The 18,507-nt window shown below is 40.4% G+C and overlaps 2 protein-coding genes across 2 annotated transcripts in view; both read right to left on the bottom strand.

Annotated features, from left to right (window-relative positions):
* tmed6 (transmembrane p24 trafficking protein 6) overlaps positions 1 to 18,271 on the bottom strand; it is a 19,718-nt gene extending 1,447 nt beyond the window's left edge. Inside the window, exons 1-3 of the mRNA XM_079682690.1 lie at positions 17,870 to 18,271; positions 17,035 to 17,161; positions 15,813 to 15,988 (exon numbers count right to left, since the gene is read on the bottom strand). Coding sequence (XP_079538816.1) covers positions 15,813 to 15,988; positions 17,035 to 17,161; positions 17,870 to 17,872 — 306 coding nt within the window. The 5' untranslated portion in view covers positions 17,873 to 18,271. The remainder of the gene's footprint in view (positions 1 to 15,812; positions 15,989 to 17,034; positions 17,162 to 17,869) is intronic.
* Positions 413 to 9,605, bottom strand: LOC307040120 (uncharacterized protein). The gene is made up of 2 exons (XM_079682688.1): positions 8,887 to 9,605; positions 413 to 3,561 (listed from the first exon to the last, which is right to left on the bottom strand). The coding sequence occupies exons 1-2, from the start codon at positions 9,068 to 9,070 to the stop codon at positions 2,162 to 2,164; spliced, it is 1,584 nt and encodes a 527-aa protein (XP_079538814.1). The 5' UTR covers positions 9,071 to 9,605; the 3' UTR covers positions 413 to 2,161.
* Positions 18,272 to 18,507: the final 236 nt, after the last annotated feature.

The raw sequence follows: 18,507 nt of genomic DNA on the forward strand, positions 1-18,507 counted from the left end.
GGTAAACTGAGGCTCCGTGGTAAACTGTGGTAACATGAAGAGCCGTTTGAGAGCCGAAACAGCCGGCGCTTTAAGAGAGCCAAATGATCCGGCTCACTAACGTAAAAAGAGAATAACACCATTTCAGCCCAGATTTAAACCCCTGGCAGGACAAGCTCAAGCTCAATTATCGCACTGAATAAAAGAAAGTGAGTGAGGGACTGCAATATAAGAGGGAAAGAAAGAGAAACTTTAAAACTGTTCAATTGTTATGATGTGTGTAAAGACTGATATTGTTCTATAATCGGCTGAAACAGTTAAATCATGATGTGAAACGGTTAACAAAGAAAAAGGGAAACTCAAGCTGCTGCTACACTTTATTTTATTTATCTAAAATTAAGCATTTTTAAGATGCACATATTTTCAAAAGCTATTTTATTTATTTTTAAATGCAGCCCGAGAGGAACATTACACATATCCACAGTATTTATTGTCTATCTGTAGAGTTCAATGCTCATTGACAATAAATATTGTTTTCTTAAAATTGTACTTTCTTTATTTGATTGGCAGTCAGTTGTTGATTACATGCAGACGTTGATAAAGCTACAGGCTACCTCACTATATATCACACTAATTCATGAAGCAAGTTAGACATTTTGATGTTCCGGACCTTTGCATGGGGAGATTTTCTCTAACTGGACCTCTTTGAATTTTAGTTGAATACCCCTGCTATAAAGGAGCAACCGCCGAGTCCAGCAGCACGACTTCAACGTCACGCCAACTTAAGATCCATATTCAAGCATAAAGATTCTAAATGGTCCAAGTTGAAGCGTTTGTTTGAACAGCTTGCAGGAGGCAGGTACTTGCTTTCAAGCAGAACAGGGCAAACAAACTTAGAGGAGTGTTTAAGGGTTTGGCACAATGACGTACAACGACCTCCACGACTTCTGTAGTCCTATTCAGCCACTTGGTAATGACCATCGTTTTCAGACACGTCAACTCTTCAGAAATCACCAGTGGGGTCACTGCTGATTAGGGCTGGGTACCGAGCCCCGGTATTAAACGGGCCACGGGGCTGAATTATTAAAGACCGTGGTACCGTTAAGCTCCGACGTTAACGGTCTTTTTATCGGTACTGGAGACATGTGAAAAATATATGTATTATTGCTACACAAACTTTATATTGCAGTTTTAGTGTCGCCAACTCCGTTTCTAATATGCAAAAAGCGTGCAAAATGCGTATTTTTAGTATTTTCGATCTTTCCAATCCAGGCGAGAGATCTCTCTCCCCCGCCTGCTTGCGAGGGGGCGGAGCAGTTTACACACACGCAAATGCTACATGCAGCAACACACGGAGGAGATGGCAGAGAGAACGCGCTCCGAGGTGTGGTTAAACTTTACCCGTCTCGATGTGGACAATGCTCGTTGCCAAAAGCGCTATAAGAGTTTAGCATGTAAGGGCGGTAACACGAGCAATTTGTCTAAACATTTAGCAAAAGTGCTCCACATTCAGACGGAGGAATGCACCGGGTTCGACTGTCTTTCTAGTAGCTCTGTAGCTCCATCCACGAGTAACGTTTCCACGTCAGGTATGTTATATATGCTAGCAGCAGCACACGGAGTTAACACAATGATACAAACATGGGTTAATGATTAGAGGTAACTGAATTACTTATTTTGTTAAAGTTTCAGCTATTCTGTTTACAGTTCTGTTAGCACATAATTTAATACGATTTATCAAAAATATTGCTGTTTATTTTGATGTGAAATATTATGTATTTAATTTAAATAAAAAGCAATGTTAGTTTTGTTCACAATTTGTTTAGTTAGTCTACCTTATTTTTTTCTCCAAAAGAACCGATAAAAGTACCGTTAAAAGACCGGACCGATAAGCGGTATCGATAAAAGTAGTAGTACCGTTAAAACCTTAACGATACCCATCCCTACTGCTGATGGATTTAATGTCGTAGAACAAAACGTGATCCGTCTCTTCAATTTGTTTCAACCACAGACATTATTTCCAGCTATTTTCCAAAAAAAAGTTCAAAAAACGAATTGGCTCTGAGACGAGGGAACAGGAAGTGGTAAAATGCTAACTCACTTCGGGGTTTTAGGACTCTACACTACACAACTCTATTAAACATATCTGCAGCAAAAAAACGTGAAAATCATCTCTACAACTTTACTCTATGTTGCTTCTCTCACCAGCACACTTGTGTTTATTTAAATTGAACACCCGAGTGAAACCTGTCTTGCAAACTGAGCAGCTGTATGGTTTCTCCTCGGTGTGGACAGTTGCATGTTGTCTCAGATTGGACCTGTGGGAGAAGCCTTTCCCACAAACCGTACAACTGAATGGTTTCTGGCCGGAGTGGACAATTGAGTGGTGTGTCAGATTTGTCATTTGGGCAAAGTGTTTTCCACAAAGTGAACAACTGAATGGTTTCTCCCCCGTGTGGACAATCAAGTGTTTTCTAAGACTTGATTTGTGGGTGAAGGATTTACTACAAAGCGTACAACTGAACGGTTTCTCCCCGGAGTGGACAGTTGAGTGTTGTCCCAGATTGCCACGTGTTGCAAATGTTTTACTACAAACTGAACAGCTGAATTCTTTAGTCCCTGTGTGGAGGTGCAGGTGTTTATTCAGAATTGACTTGTATGTGAAACTTTTATCACAAACCGTGCAATTGAATGGTTTCTCTCCATCGTGGGCAGTTGAGTGTTTTTTCAGATTCGACCTGTCGGCAAATCTTTTACCACAAACCTTACACTTGAATGGTTTCTCCCCTGTGTGGAGGACCAGGTGTGTTCTCAGATTGCCTACTGTTGCAAATGTTTTACTACAAACTGAGCAGCTGACTCGTCTCTCCCCAGTGTGGACAGTATAGTGTCTATTCAGAATAGACTTGTATGTGAAACCTTTACCACAAACAGGACAACTGAATGGTTTCTCCCCTGAGTGGATTCTCATGTGCGACACCAACTCTCCTCTCCTTTTAAATGTTTGTTGACAAACTGAGCAGCTTTGAGGTTTTGCTTCACTATGAACTTTGAGGTGTTTGGTCAAACCTGACCTTTTCACAGATGTAAAATCACAGAAGGTGCAACTATAAAGTGTCTCTCCAGTGTGTTTCTGCAGATTCCCCTCACGCACAAAGCTTCTAGCACACCCATCATCACCCTCAATGCCACTTCCGGGTACTTCATTGTCTTGCAGAGGGTTTGAATCGGGTTTCTCCCAATTTCTGCTGTCGTCAGTCTCGTACTCAGAGTGTGAACTTGTGTATTGAGTAGCTGGTTGTAAAGGATCATCTGGATCTGATCCTTCACACTCCTCTTCATCAGTTTCTGTTTTCTCTACCTCTCGGTTATTCTCAGTCTTGATTTCATGAAGCGGTGAGGAGGACTGAGCCTTCTCTTCATCCTCTTCTTCAATCTTCACAGAAGTGAAAGGGAGGTAACTATCAGCCACCTCCTGCTCTATCTGCAGACTGGACCAGAGTTCTTCCTCTTCCTCTTTAATGTGGGGGGGCTCTGGGTCCTCCTCTACAACATTGAGGATACACTCCTGCTGCTGGGTATCTGTGGAGATCAATGACATGAATGCAGACGTGTTAGAAGACTCCAATTTCATGTTAACACTCAATCATTTATTATCAATTTAATGAGAAATCTCCCCACTGTGTGTAAGGTGGTGGTGGAAATAATCGATACAGCATAGTATCGCGATACTTTGCATGGTGATATTGTATCAATACACGGATGCCAAGTATCGATATTTTTTTATATAAACTGTAGCATATCCCTCCGAAAGATGGTCGTATATAAAACAGGAAGTTACGTTAAGACATGTATACTATTGCAATGAAAGTAACAAAATATCGTATCTCGATAGTATTGTATCGTGGGGAGCCTGGTGATTCCCAGCCTTAGTGTCTACTCTTATATAACCAATAGATATAAATGTGTTTGTGAACATGGTTCAAAACATGGTCGGAGAGAGCTTCTGCAAAACAAATATATGAATGCAAACATCGGGACATGTTCTCTGATCTGATAAAGAGGAATACGCCTCATAAGAACTCTTCTTCATCAGGTCCTGTGTTGAAAATGTCTGTATCAACAAATGTGTCTGTGTTTACAACAATAGGAAACCATGGAAGACCAAGGAGGTCCAGAACCTTTCTCCCTTCAGTTTTACTCCAACGCATCTTGAGATACATCGTTTTTAATATGATAAAAGAACGTAATCCGTCAGACAACTGTAGACGGCCAATTTCGTCCCCACCACTTTCTAAAAGCACAACTTGTAAATGTTTTGAGAAACAGCGTGCACAAAGAAATGTAATAAACAAGAACACTGGTTTAGTGTCAAGATGTTAATAAACTTTAAAAATGTTAAAAAAAATACATTGATTCCGCTTTGCAGCTTAAAAAAAAAAAAAAGCCTCCTTACTCTACCGACTCTCAAATGACTCAGAAAAATGCAGGAATGTTGTTTGGCCTGTTTCCTTAAGTAAACGTTGTCTTTTTGCTTTGTGTTATTGTCAAAGATAACCAGAATGCGTACTTGACATGTTAAAAGAGAATCCCCCAGACGCCTGCAGGGCTTTGGTTTGCAAACATAGTTTTCACAACATGTGCGTTAGGGCTGTAGCGATACACTAATCTCACAATACGATACGATACACGATATTCAGCTCACAATACGATATATATATATATATATATATCACGATATTCAGCCAACGATACGATTCGATATAATTCGATACACTTACATCATTTTCTGAAAGATTTTAAAGGGACAGTGATTTTGGTGACATCTTGTGAGTGTTCCATTGACTTGGATTGAATTAATTCAACTGAAAACTGAAAGCATCAATTATACAATATATGGCTCTGACTAGACAGAGAATCTACAGCTATCAAATGCTGGACAAAATGAATCAAAAGATGTGGTGAGAAAATTAGTTTCATTTATTGAAACAGTGCAAACTGTAGCTTACAAGCCTTTGAAACGTAAGTACATAAAGTGCAGTATCACAATGAACAACCGCCATCGCTGTCCAGCACGGTTTGTTTTGGGTCACGCCGCGGCCGCAGCTTCTTGAGCTCCTCAGTTAGCATTACCTTGTCCGGGTGGCGACGTTGTAGGTGGGTTCGTAGGTTAGTGGTATTTCCAGAGTATTTCACGTGTCTGTGACACAGCTTGCAAACCGCCATAGTTTTATCTAAATTGTCGCTTCCCTTCTTCTTTTTAAAGCCGAAGTGCTCCCGCACTAGGGATGCCAGAAACTGACCATGATCAAAATCGGAGAGCCCTGGCGAATAATAATCGATTATTCGACGCCCGCGCCCCCCCCCCCCCCCCCGCGGGAGAGAGAAAAAAAACCTCTTGCATTTGACCTCATTTGCACTTGTCAGTTTGAAGTAGTTCCACGAGGAACTCTTCTTGCCTTTGTTCATCTTTAGTTGTGTTCTCACTCCAATAAATCAATCGCACGTGTGACGGAGAGGGGGGGCGGGGTCGGTGTGTAGCTGGCTTCCTCTAAGTTTACAGTAGAACAAACTAGTGGTGTGACCGATGTCCATTTACAATTGTTAATACTATTACTATTATTAACATTTGTCTATATTTTGGTTGAAACTAAGCCAGAAAAAAAAAAAAACATAAATAAGAAAAAATATATATATAAATAAAATCGAATAGTTTTTTTTTTGTTTTGATTATGGCGACTGTAACGAATATTCGAATAATCTCTGGCATCCCTATCCCACACATCTGCTTTTAAGCACGAAGGTGCTGGGTTAATGTTTGCCTCCATTCTCCTGAACGCTTCGCACTCACTGCGAGAAGAAGACACCAGCGTCTTTGTATCTAGAAATGCTCTACAGCGACACTCGGCTGGCTGACGTAATCGCTCTTCATGCAAAGCGAACAGGGGGGGGATGGGCAGCGAGCAGAGTGCCAGGCGGAACACGGGGGATTTGAATGGGACTTAATGTATCGATACCCGCGGCTGAAATATCGATACTTTCTCGGGAAACAAAATATCGATATATATATTTATATATATCGCAGGATCGATTAAATTGCACAGCCCTAATGTGCGTGTGCATTTGCATCACTGTGGAGAACGGGCGTGATCAAGACTCTATAAGAAAGACAGAGATCATTCGTAACACATTTATATAATGGTTCCTACCAAACCGTCTGATATGCAAATATCAGAGAAAGAGGCGCGGATTGCGATTTGTAAAACGTGTTCAGCTGACATTTCTCGAGGGGGTGTAACTGCAAAGACTTTCACCACTTCGGGATTACTCCACCACTTGAAATCAAAACAACCGGACAAATATGTGGAGTATGATCAACGTAACCCTGTTCTCTGACGTTCGGAGATTTTTTTTCGCGGCTAAAACCCTTTCGGCCGAAAGGGCCTTTTTAACCATTTTCAGCCGATAATCTTTGGTGGCCGAATATTCGGTGCATCCCTAATTATTATTATATATTATCAATATGTCAGTGGTCTAAAATGGTCTTACAACGGTGCCGACAATATTATCGTTTATCGCAATCACTTCACAGTGTGCGAAAAAGTACACGTCCCACCGTCAGGGACGTGTTATTTACAATATCGGAGAAGTAGATCTTTCAATTTACTTGTCCGGCAGACAAGTGATGTTTTTCGCCCTGATTTATTGACAAATTATTGATAAATTCAGTTTACAAAAGACAGAACTCATTCGCAAATTGTCAGTGTCCGCCATTGTTCGTTTAAAAATGTTAGTTTCGGTTCTGCTTGTCGATTCCTAAGGAAATGCATCTTGCCGCTTTCTGTACAGTTAGCCGGGGGCGGGGCGGGGCGGGGCGGGAAGTGTAGCACAGTTGGGAAGCAAAACTCGGTTCCGAGTAAGAACAAGAAATAACATTTGTCCGGTCCCGGGATTGATAAGAGTTGTGAGGACAGGAGGCGAGGCCGAGCCCTGCGGACCGCAGCTCTCTCTCTCTCTATGCTCCGTATCAGCTGATCGCTGCATGGTGCAGCTCAGCGTCTCTCTCCCTTTCTACACACAGCGGATCCGCTGCCCGTTTAACAGCCTCATCTTTGTCAAACTTTCTTATGTTCTTTCTCTAACACGTAATGAAGGTTATGAAGCGTTTTAGCTCCTGTGTTGTTAATGTTGACAGCCATTTCCTTTATGAAGTGAAGCAGCCTCCCTGTGTCCTCGCGCTGTCCTCACATCCCCGGACCCCCAGACTCGGAGGAGCACAGGGATGTTGGTATTGTTTATGAAGCAGGGTATAGAAAGTACATTATTGAAATGAAAAAACTATTTATTTACTTTTACAAACAGTGAGCAGCTGGGCAGCTGCAGCATGTGTATTGTAGGACATGTGTAAGCGTCTTTGAGTTGTAGAAAAGCGCTAGGCCTATAGGCTATAATTATTATTATTATTATTATTATTAGGCCTATGTGTTGGACATGTGTGGTTGGAATCTGTCTCACAGGCAGGTTGCAGCATGTGTGTTGCAGGACATGTGTTGGACACACAGACTGTGTGGTTGGACTCTATCTCACAGGCAGGTTGCAGTGTAACATCAGAGGAGGCTGGGCCGATTGTACATTCTCAAACTGCACCACTTAGAACTAACTAAACAATGCAGAGATTATATTTATATAATTGTATTCAATAACCGTAAGAAATTAAACAGTATGAAGTGATTTGTAAATAGGAATACAGATTCGACTTAATGTTTTCATAAATATATTTTTCTCCCAGTTTGTCATGGGACTTATTTTTACCCTCTCAAAGAACCGGAATCGAGAACCGAAAATAACTGGAATCGAAAAGCAGAACCGGAATCGTTAAAATCCAAACGATACCCAACACTATGTGTGATGCAGTAAAATCTTACCGCTCACTTACGTTAGCGGTGGAAAATGTAAAATACGATGGCGAAGAAGAAGATTCCAGTGGTCCCAATTTGTGTCCATTCTGGACAAGTGAAAAATGTATTCGGACAAGTAAATCGCCAAACTCACTTGCCCATGGACAAGTAGTCTCTAAAAACTTTTTCTCACACTGACTTCAGGGAAAATGTATCGTCCAACAAAATTAATCATCGTGACAGGCCTATGTATACATTGGAATGATTTTAAATGTGTCATTGAGTTAATGTCCTCCACTGCTTGTAACAGATTACTTTCAGTGTCTTTTACTTTAGCAACTGACCTGATTACTCCCTCCAGCACTCGTCTTCTCAGCAGCCGTTTAAAGTGTAAACATTAAAAACAACAGAGGTGGGAGAAGTACTCAGATCGTGAACTTAAGTAAAAGTAGAAGTACTCAGATCTTGTACTTGAGTAAAAGTAGAAGTACCAGAGTGTAGGAACACTCTGTTACAGTATTGCATTCAAAATGTTCCTCAAGTAAAAGTACAAAAGTATTATCATCAAAATACAGTGAAAGTAGCGACAGTAAAAGTAGTCATTGTGCAGATTGGTCCATTTCAGAATAATATATATGATATGTTTTATAATGATTGATCATTAAAGTGTTCTCAAAGCTGGTAAAGGTGCAGCTAGTTTGAATGACTTTGTATACTGCAGGGTAGCTGGTGGATTTACTCCAGGTGGAACTAAAGCCTGATTTAACACTTGATTATATTTCACATCATTCATCCACATCTGTAAAGTAACTAAAGGGATTAAATACATGTAGTGGAGGAAAAGTACACCATTTACCTCTGAACTGTAGTGGAGTAGAAGTACAAAGCAGCATAAAAAGGAAATGTATACAAGTATTTACAAGTATCTCAAAATGATACTTAAGTATAGTACTTGAGTAAATGTACTTAGTTACTTCCCACGTCTGAAAAACAAAAACAGTTGACAAACCTGTTCTTTGTAGCCGGACGTCTGGGTTCAAAAGGGCGTCCAGTAGCTTCTGTTGTCGCTGATTCTCCTTTAAAGTTGACTCCAGTTCCTCTGCTATCGTCCTCTCAAACAGCTCGAATATCTCCTCAGCAGCTGCAGTGAGCCGCTCGTTGACAAATGCTCTCAGCGTTTCAACTTTAGACATGTTTTTATCAAATCACAGCAACCTTTCCTCCAGTCAAAGCTGTGTTGCTAGGCTACGTTCCCGTCCGTCTCGAGCTAGAAAGCTAACATCCTTAGCTTCGTGGGGGATATATTCCAGACGTTTCTTAAGCAATAAACACCGCAAATTCCGTTCAGATAGGTGTGTTTTGACGGTTTCCCCCCGACAAATGATAAAGATTGGTCTCTGCAATGAACGCTGTGTAGTCAAGTTCCGTCACCGTCTATGTGGAGCTAGCGCGCTAAGCTAACTTCCGCTAGCATTCTTAACTCCATGGATTTTTGCCCAATTCCAAACCGCCACCGACACACTACCCCTCCGTTTGCGTGTTCTCGCAACATTAAGTGCTGTTCCAAACCAACGAGTGATGAGGGGGAGTGGGTTATAACCTATAGTTATAACGTATAGTACCCTTCAACAGCGAGTCTGCATCACTTGTTGCTCCCATGGATTTGTTCCATCTGAAAGGACTCGCCGCTGGGCGTGTCCGTTAGGAAACAAGCTGCTTGTGCTTACAAATAGTTCCGTGCAAACAGTTAATGATCAACTGCGCCAAACAAGATAGACATGTAGGCCCAACTCCAAACCACACCCTACCCACTCCCACTCGAAACTCACAGCTAAATGAGTCTCTCTCCTATCAGATTGAGGGTGTAAAAACAGCAGAAAGCTTTGGAACAAACTCCTCTCTCTCTCTCCGGCATCTCTTGGACAACAATTCTAAATGAATAACTACAATTAAAATAAAACTCCAAAAATCTTTAATTTAGTTGTTAGCCTGATGTTTATAAGCTTCTTAGTTTTTACAACAGTCTGTAAATATACACAACTTTATAATAAAATGCACACATTTATCTTTTTCTTGACTAAACACGATCCTAAATTTAAAAAATCTGAGGTTTCCATGAAGTTATTAACATTGACTACAATTTCAGATAAGAAAGCAACACATTTGAAATAATATGGAATGTAACAGTTTACAGAGGACTTCTGCACCAAACAAATATTGTTCTTAAATACAACAAATGCTTCAGACAGGCTGCCCTCCATTTTGAGGACGTAGCTATGAATGCTCCGAAACCAGTAAAGGGGAAAAGTTCACATGTATTGGACTCTCGGATGTTTAGTCTTCCTGACAGAACAGTATATAACTGACCAAATAATAATAGAGTCTGGTTTTAACACTCATCCTGTTGTTTTCCTCCTGCTCTGTCGAATGGAGAAATGGTATGGCAAGCCGATTTAGCTTTTATTCATTTCTGGAGGATATAAAAAAATCAATTCTTACTGGTAACAATGTTTATTTCTGATATCAAAAATTGAATTTAACTAGCTATAATGCAAATTCTAGCTCGTTAAATTAAATTTTAACTTGTTGTCATTTGTATTTCTGATATCAGAAATACAAATTACAACTAGACCCTCAACCGTGCCGTACCCGGAATCACACCCTTGTGTTTGCAAAGTAATTCACCTAAATTAGTTTTCATTATAAAGGCCCAAGTGGCTGCTTGGTCACCTTTTCGCAAACTACCGTCTGTAAATACAGTTATTTTGGGAGCAGCGGTTTTCTGTAAAGGTTTCATTGTTTCCATTTTTAATAAAAAGGATAACTTTTTGAATCTCCCTCTTTTCTTAACAACTGGAGATATGGCTATTTGAAATCTGACTTGGTTAAGAGTTGATTTAGTTATTGGTGAGAGCAAAGCTCTTCCCCTTGTGCTGGGGTGGGGGTGGGTAGCCTGCTTTGGGAGGGTTCCTTACAATACCCAGATCTTCCTCTCTGTGTTGAGGCCATAAAACCTTTTAATGGGTCGCTCTGTGGTCTGTTCAGATTTAGATTGTCTTCCTCTCCAGAGGTCATGCCTGTCTCTGACCCCGTGTGCGGAGTCTTTCTGCAGCACTTCAGGAGCAGAGAAAGGGGGAGATATTTTCCAAAAGTGCAAACTCCCTCATGAGCAACATAGCACCACATTTAACTCTCCCTCACTTGTTTGTAAAGCGTTCTTTAAGGTCTGAATTGAGTCTTGTGTTGTGTAACGGAAAATCCCATTTCCAAAAGGGGTCAAGAGCAAATAGTTTAGTTGATTTTGGTAAAGTATTTGAGCTTTAGCCTTGCAAAAAAACTTCCTCATATTGGTTTTGAAGATATTGTTGGGGTTTGATATCTGCTGATAGTTCCCACATAGGTTTTTAAAAAGTTCATTCAAAACGACACGTATTTGTGGGTCATCTGATCACCACATTGCCTTCTGGCAGTTTAATAGTCCTTATCATATTATCGCTCTGTGCTTGCATGCTAGGACCTATTCTCTTTGCCAGAGCTGCTGCTATTCCTCCTGCATGTTTTGGCTCCATATTAGCTGGTTTCACTAACATGATTGGTTGATCCAGTTTAAGATTTATAATATCTGCCATTCTTATTTCCAACATTCCTTTCCCCTGAATATCATGTCTAACAACGTGTTTTCTTCTAGGAGTAGTAGATGGGATACTCAGAAATGGCATTTGTGAGCTATCATCCCCCGTAGGGTGGAGGTAGGGTCTCAGACATTATACCACCTGCTTGTTGCTCTCTGTCTAAACGGTAGTCTAACAGGAACGTATTTAGGTCGTGGTACGCCCGTGGGTCTGTGCTAAGCTGACCAGGGGGGGCAGAAGGTTCGGATCTAGCTTCTGTGTATCCCTCCCAATCTGTTGCTGGCTCTGAGCCATTAAACTGCGTTCTAACCTCATCCGCCATTTTTTAAGGGTGACACTCTTTTATGCACATGCAAGTTCCTAGGCTATCAATCACGCCAGGTGTACATTCCGACTATACCGTCACTTGGTTATAAGTTACTCTCCTGGATTCAGCTAGTCTATGCGGATACCTCAACTAAGAGGGTTATGTATCGAGCTTCGAGGTTTTCCAACAGCCAGGTACCTTTTCGACCTACGGTTTATCTTTATTAAATATCCTATTAACTCTTCACCACGTTATGTTTTAACGCAAAAGTTCTAACCGCAGCTCTTTGTCAAGTCCTACCTATAAGTTTCACAGTAATTGGACAGGTACTGAGCAGTGCTCCTACGGCTGACTTCACTAATAACTTCTAGCCACTAAACCTGTGTTAAAGGGACCACAGGGGCTTCCCAGTTTGGCTAGGGGAAGAAGGGTCTACTTTAGCTTCTTCAAACAGACAGCCGATATAGTATAACACTTAGTCCGGTGCAATAGTATCAACTTTAATTACTATACTTTTAGGTTTAAATATATATTCTAGGATTTGGGTAGGTATTTTAATAAGACTTTCAGCCTGTATTTAGCTAATTGAGACTCATCGACCGTTGTCACTAGTAGGCCGTTTTGGTTCTTGTAGTTTAACTCTGTAAAAGTATGACTTCTCACAGAGTCCCACAGTTGGGCGCCATGTAAGAGTCGGGAGGAGCTTATAATTTATTCCAGCAAATGACTCAGACCTACTAATTAACCTAACAGAAGTTATTGAGTCTATGTAAGTTTACTGCTCGGCTCAGATCCACCGACGTCAGCAGGATCTCACCTCTATTAACTCCTGAAGAACCAGGTTCAATGAACTGCTGTTTCAATTCAGACAACTCTCTTAAATCTGTTTAAGCGATCCCGAAGGATTTTGATATCAGTAATGAGGTGTGGCCCTACCTGAGTGTGAGTGTGGCAGGGTGCATCGTACCTTTGAAGCAGGAGAGGAGAGCGCAGATGTCTTTTAAGTTGTCCCAGTCCAAAAGGTGGGATCAGTTTATTTGAAGAAAAATAGGTCCAAACTAATACAGGGTTTTTACCTTCTCTCGTTACAACATTATAATCATACTAAACATATCATGCTGTGATCATGTTCTAATATGAAACTTTAATTCACAGTTTTACATTTATTTACAAAAATTGTCATTTCAACTGCCCAATTCAGTTCAGTTGTGATTTTTATAGAATTTAGAGGTCTCCCCTCATAAAAGACGGGTGATAATAAAAAGAAATTCAAACTTTCATTCACTAAATCAATTCACATCAATTCCATAGCTATATTCCGACCGATGGCGGGTACTAACATTCACAAACACATACCTATATTCCTTCCTAATACTCACAAACACACATCAATTCATTCCACTCATTCAACCCAGAAATTCACTCAACTTTCAACAAAGAAATTCAAGAGACATTTACCAAGTTTGAGAGAACCTTACAGAGAGCAAAAACCCAGCTCTCCATGGAGAGAGCTTTACCGGGAGAGAGTATACCAGGCGAACCTGAGAACAAGTGGGGGTGTTAAGGGAAATGTTGACATATGTCCTCAGTTATTGTATGTATAGAGAGATTGTGTCTATTCTGTACTATCGGGATGCAATACTGTTATTGTACCACTGTGAGGCACTGTAGTGTTACGTGCTACGTAAGGATGCAGGCTTGCATCATGTAAATGAGGGTGTGTTCACCTGATGCACGCACACTGTCTATGTGTGTTCATTCTAAGTTAGCTCGACTGAGCGAAGGAATCACCTGAGAAGCAGAGGAAAATAAGTCATGCTCAAGAGCTAAACAGTTCATCATCTCCGTCTCCACTATTTCTCTCCGAGTGCGGCGTATGAAGAAGCTGCCATCCTAAACCTTAACACTTACATCATCCCAAATGTTTTAGAGGGACTCTGAGATTGTACTAAAAAACACAACTTGTTCAAATAGAAAGAATAAAAGAGTAAAAACACAGAAACACAGAAACACAGCATAGAGGTCTCTTTCACAGTAAAGTGTTTTACATAACGTTACATTTTTAACATTTCATTTAGCTGACATTTTTATAAAGCAACACAAAATACATTCAATCACCCATGAGGATACACATTCAAAACAGCTAGGGTTTAAGTCTCCAACTTGCAGGATCTTGTGTGTTTTCCAAACATGAACCAATTAAAGGTCACCTATTATGCAAAATCCACTTCTTCATCTGTCCCCTCTTCTTCATGTCTCTTCTACATCAACATGTGTCCCCTCTTCTTCATGTCTCTTCTACATCAACATGTGTCCCCTCTTCTTCATGTCTCTTCTACATCAACATGTGTCCCCTCTTCTCCATGTCTCTTCTACATCAACATGTGTCCCCTCTTCTTCATGTCTCTTCTACATCAACATGTGTCCCCTCTTCTTCATGTCTCTTCTACATCAACATGTGTCCCCTCTTCTTCATGTCTCTTCTACATCAACATGTGTCCCCTCTTCTTCATGTCTCTTCTACATCAACATGTGTCCCCTCTTCTCCATGTCTCTTCTACATCAACATGTGTCCCCTCTTCTTCATGTCTCTTCTACATCAACATGTGTCCCCTCTTCTTCATGTCTCTTCTACATCAACATGTGTCCCCTCTTCTTCATGTCTCTTCTACATCAACATGTGTCCCCTCTTCTTCATGTCTCTTCTACATCAACATGTGTCCCCTCTTCTCCATGTCTCTTCTACATCAACATGTGTCCCCTCTTCTTCATGTCTCTTCTACATCAACATGTGTCCCCTCTTCTTCATGTCTCTTCTACATCAACATGTGTCCCCTCTTCTCCATGTCTCTTCTACATCAACATGTGTCCCCTCTTCTTCATGTCTCTTCTACATCAACATGTGTTCCCTCTTCTTCATGTCTCTTCTACATCAACATGTGTCCCCTCTTCTCCATGTCTCTTCTACATCAACATGTGTCCCCTCTTCTTCATGTCTCTTCTACATCAACATGTGTCCCCTCTTCTTCATGTCTCTTCTACATCAACATGTGTCCCCTCTTCTTCATGTCTCTTCTACATCAACATGTGTCCCCTCTTCTTCATGTCTCTTCTACATCAACATGTGTCCCCTCTTCTCCATGTCTCTTCTACATCAACATGTGTCCCCTCTTCTTCATGTCTCTTCTACATCAACATGTGTCCCCTCTTCTTCATGTCTCTTCTACATCAACATGTGTCCCCTCTTCTCCATGTCTCTTCTACATCAACATGTGTCCCCTCTTCTTCATGTCTCTTCTACATCAACATGTGTTCCCTCTTCTTCATGTCTCTTCTACATCAACATGTGTCCCCTCTTCTTCATGTCTCTTCTACATCAACATGTGTCCCCTCTTCTTCATGTCTCTTCTACATCAACATGTGTCCTCTCTTCTTCATGTCTCTTCTACATCAACATGTGTCCCCTCTTCTTCATGTCTCTTCTACATCAACATGTGTCCCCTCTTCTTCTTGTCTCTTCTACATCAACATGTGTCCCCTCTTCTCCATGTCTCTTCTACATCAACATGTGTCCCCTCTTCTTCATGTCTCTTCTACATCAACATGTGTCCCCTCTTCTTCATGTCTCTTCTACATCAACATGTGTCCCCTCTTCTTCATGTCTCTTCTACATCAACTTGGTCCCCTCTTCTTCATGTCTCTTCTACATCAACATGTGTCCCCTCTTCTTCATGTCTCTTCTACATCAACATGTGTCCCCTCTGTGGAAAGAGACTCTGAAAGTTTCAGGAACAAAGATTCTCTCTCTTTTTGATCCATTGCTATAAAAACCTGTCTGAAAATGAGCTGATCAGATTTTGGCCACTTTATGATGTCATCACGATGTTTTGGCTTGTGTAACCATTAGCCAATCAGTGTGTGTGCGTGCGCGTGTGCGTGTGTGTGTGTGTGTGTGTGTGTGTGTGTGTGTGTGTGTGTGTGTGTGTGTGTGTGTACCTCTATGACGCTCAGTGTGTTGTTGAGGTCTTTGCTGGCCTCCTCTTTCTTCTTCTTCTCTTCCTCTTTGGTCTTGTCGGGGTCTTTGTATCCGTCGTAGTAAACGCAGAAGCTGAGGAACACCTGCATGGTGCCGAAGCGGTTGTGGAAGTTGCTGAAACACATCTGATAGAAACCTGTAGAGACAGAACGTTATATCGGATATATTTTGTATAAAATATTGAAATGATTCTTCAGTCAAAGTGGTAGCCTTAATGCTGCACCTGGTAAAGGCAGAGCTTATTTTAAAATACTTGCCGCTGCCTTTTATTCAATCAAATAATGATTAATTCCTTACAGCACTGAAACTTTTATTTTTGTATTTTATACCCATCATATTCTAATCAAACCTTTTTACATTTATATTCTATGGCTCTTCAACATCTGTTTAAAAAAAAGTGTTCAATGGCATTTTATTATAACTGGAACAACTTTTTTTATGTTATTGTGAAGCCTTGTTGTTGAAATGTGTAAATAAACAAACAAACCTGTCTTTACCTATACACTGCTGTTTAACAAAAACAATCAATAAGGTTATTTCTTAATCCATAAAAAAATCTAAACATGGATTTGTTCTGCAGATTAACTAAAGCTCAGACATAGTTTAGTGGAGGAAAAATAAACAAATCTGCCTCAAAAAAGTATTGAAGTGGAAGAATAGGAAGCAGAAAATGGACATACTCAAATAAACCTTGAAGTTATACTTAAGTATAATATAGGATTTAGTTTATTTACTTTATTGATCCCAAATTGGGACTGTGTTTCTCTGTCACAGCAGCATGTTAAAAAGGGCATTGCACATCATTTGAAACAAAAAAAAAGTAGAAATAAACAAATATAAAATATAACATAGAAAGGTTGAGAGTGAAAGATACAAATCTGTAGACTATCTGTCTAATAAATGCCAAAATACAGTAAAAAACATTTTAAAAGCTGGATATCATGCAAGTGTGCAAGGAATAGCATATTAAATTAATATAATGTAAAATATGTATTTTAATATGCTTTTGTTTGTCGTATCAACCTCTGAAAATGATGCTCAAACATATAATTTCACTATTAATTAATTGATAAAAATAACACAGTGTGTGTGTGTGTGTGTGTGTGTGTGTGTGTGTGTGTGTGTGTGTGTGTGTGTGTGCACGCGTTTGTTATGAAATGCATCAACATTATTGTGTGTCACCTGTTTCCTCGGTCTCAAAGTTGATCTGACCCTTTGCATCATCAACAGTGGCCATGATGAGGCTGCTGGGAGCGTTCACAGTGACGGACAGGTGCCTGTCATGGCCGACGCCCGTCACCCACTGCACCTGCACACAGACAATAACAACAATAATAATAACTTTATTTATACACCGCATTTCAAGCAAGATGCAGCCCAAAGTGATCTATAGAGCGAGACAAGATACATCAAAACAATAGCGAAGATATCATTTACATCGCAATATCTGGGGGAAATGTGATGAAACACATACTTTGTACATATATTAGGTATAAGATGTAAACTTTGCACAAATATTCGTTATAAAATTACACCTTTGTGCATATATTTTGTATAAAATGTAAACTTTGCACATATCATGTCGCTCATAATATGATTTGCTCAAAAACTGATTGTGACGAAGGTAATACTTATTTTCCACCATAATTTGCAAATAAATTCTTTAAAAATCAGACGGGATTTTCTGGATTTTTTAGGATGAAAATTACAGGCCTTTCATCTTTTTAAGTGGGAGAACTTGCACAATTGGTGGCTGACTAAATACTTTTTTGCCCCACTGTATATACACACATTTAAAGCAGAGACGTGCCATGTCACGTATTGTGTTTTGCTTTTTGTGGAAATTAGTAACTGACAGCTGTGATGAAACACCATCTAACTTTGAGTATGGGTTAAAATAAAACATCCTAACTGCCAAAGGCTTTTTGAGAAATTCTCACGATTTAAAAACCTCACTTTCAGAGGCTTTAAAAGTCAAACTAAATGTTGAAACATTCCTCTCGTGTCGAGGCCTTACCATGAAGCTCAGGTAGAATCTCTCTCCTCGGTGAGCGAAGTGCTAGAAACACTCGAGGCCGGCGGCAGGAACCACCACGGAGAAGTCGTACTGGTCGGTTCCCCAGAACAGCTCCTGGTCCGTCATGTTTCCGTGGAAGTTTCTCTGTGGCCCACCGAGAACCGGACCGCAAAGCACAAGGAACAAAAAGGGGATAATCCAACATGTCTGACAACACGAGGAGCTCCTGTCCAAATGAGGAGGTTTGCTAAAGTCTGATTGAGGGAGGGGAGAGATGAGGAATGATTAACCAGCACCAACAAGTCAGTGGGAAAACTGGGCTGCCTCACAGGTGGGATTAAGAGGGTGTCACCTCTCCCCCCTCCCCCAACAAAATCCCAAGACTATCCCTTGTAAGCAAATGAGTAGAGTAGCACTGCTCCATTTATAAAGTTCTATATATATATATATATATATATATATATATATATATATCAGTGATGCAAACACAGGTATGTTGAAAAAAGATAACTATTCGAAGCAGAAAATAAACAGCGTAATATACCATCTGACAAAGGCCTGTGCTATAATGCTTCAATTAACTGTTCTTTATAATATACTCAAATCAATAGGAGACAGGGATGGTAAGTTATAAATCA

This window comes from Notothenia rossii (genome assembly GCF_949606895.1).
Source record: "Notothenia rossii genome assembly, chromosome: 5".
Lineage (NCBI taxonomy): Eukaryota > Metazoa > Chordata > Actinopteri > Perciformes > Nototheniidae > Notothenia > Notothenia rossii.

What these genes read in the sequence shown, in the direction of transcription:
- LOC307040120 (XM_079682688.1), bottom strand. Translation starts at nt 9,070, where the DNA reads ATGTCTAAAGTTGAAACGCTGAGAGCATTTGTCAACGAGCGGCTCACT. An exon ending in CGTCCGGCTACAAAGAACAG is followed by an intron (nt 3,562 to 8,886) that starts GTTTGTCAACTG and finishes TGATCTCCACAG; the next exon opens with ATACCCAGCAGCAGGAGTGT.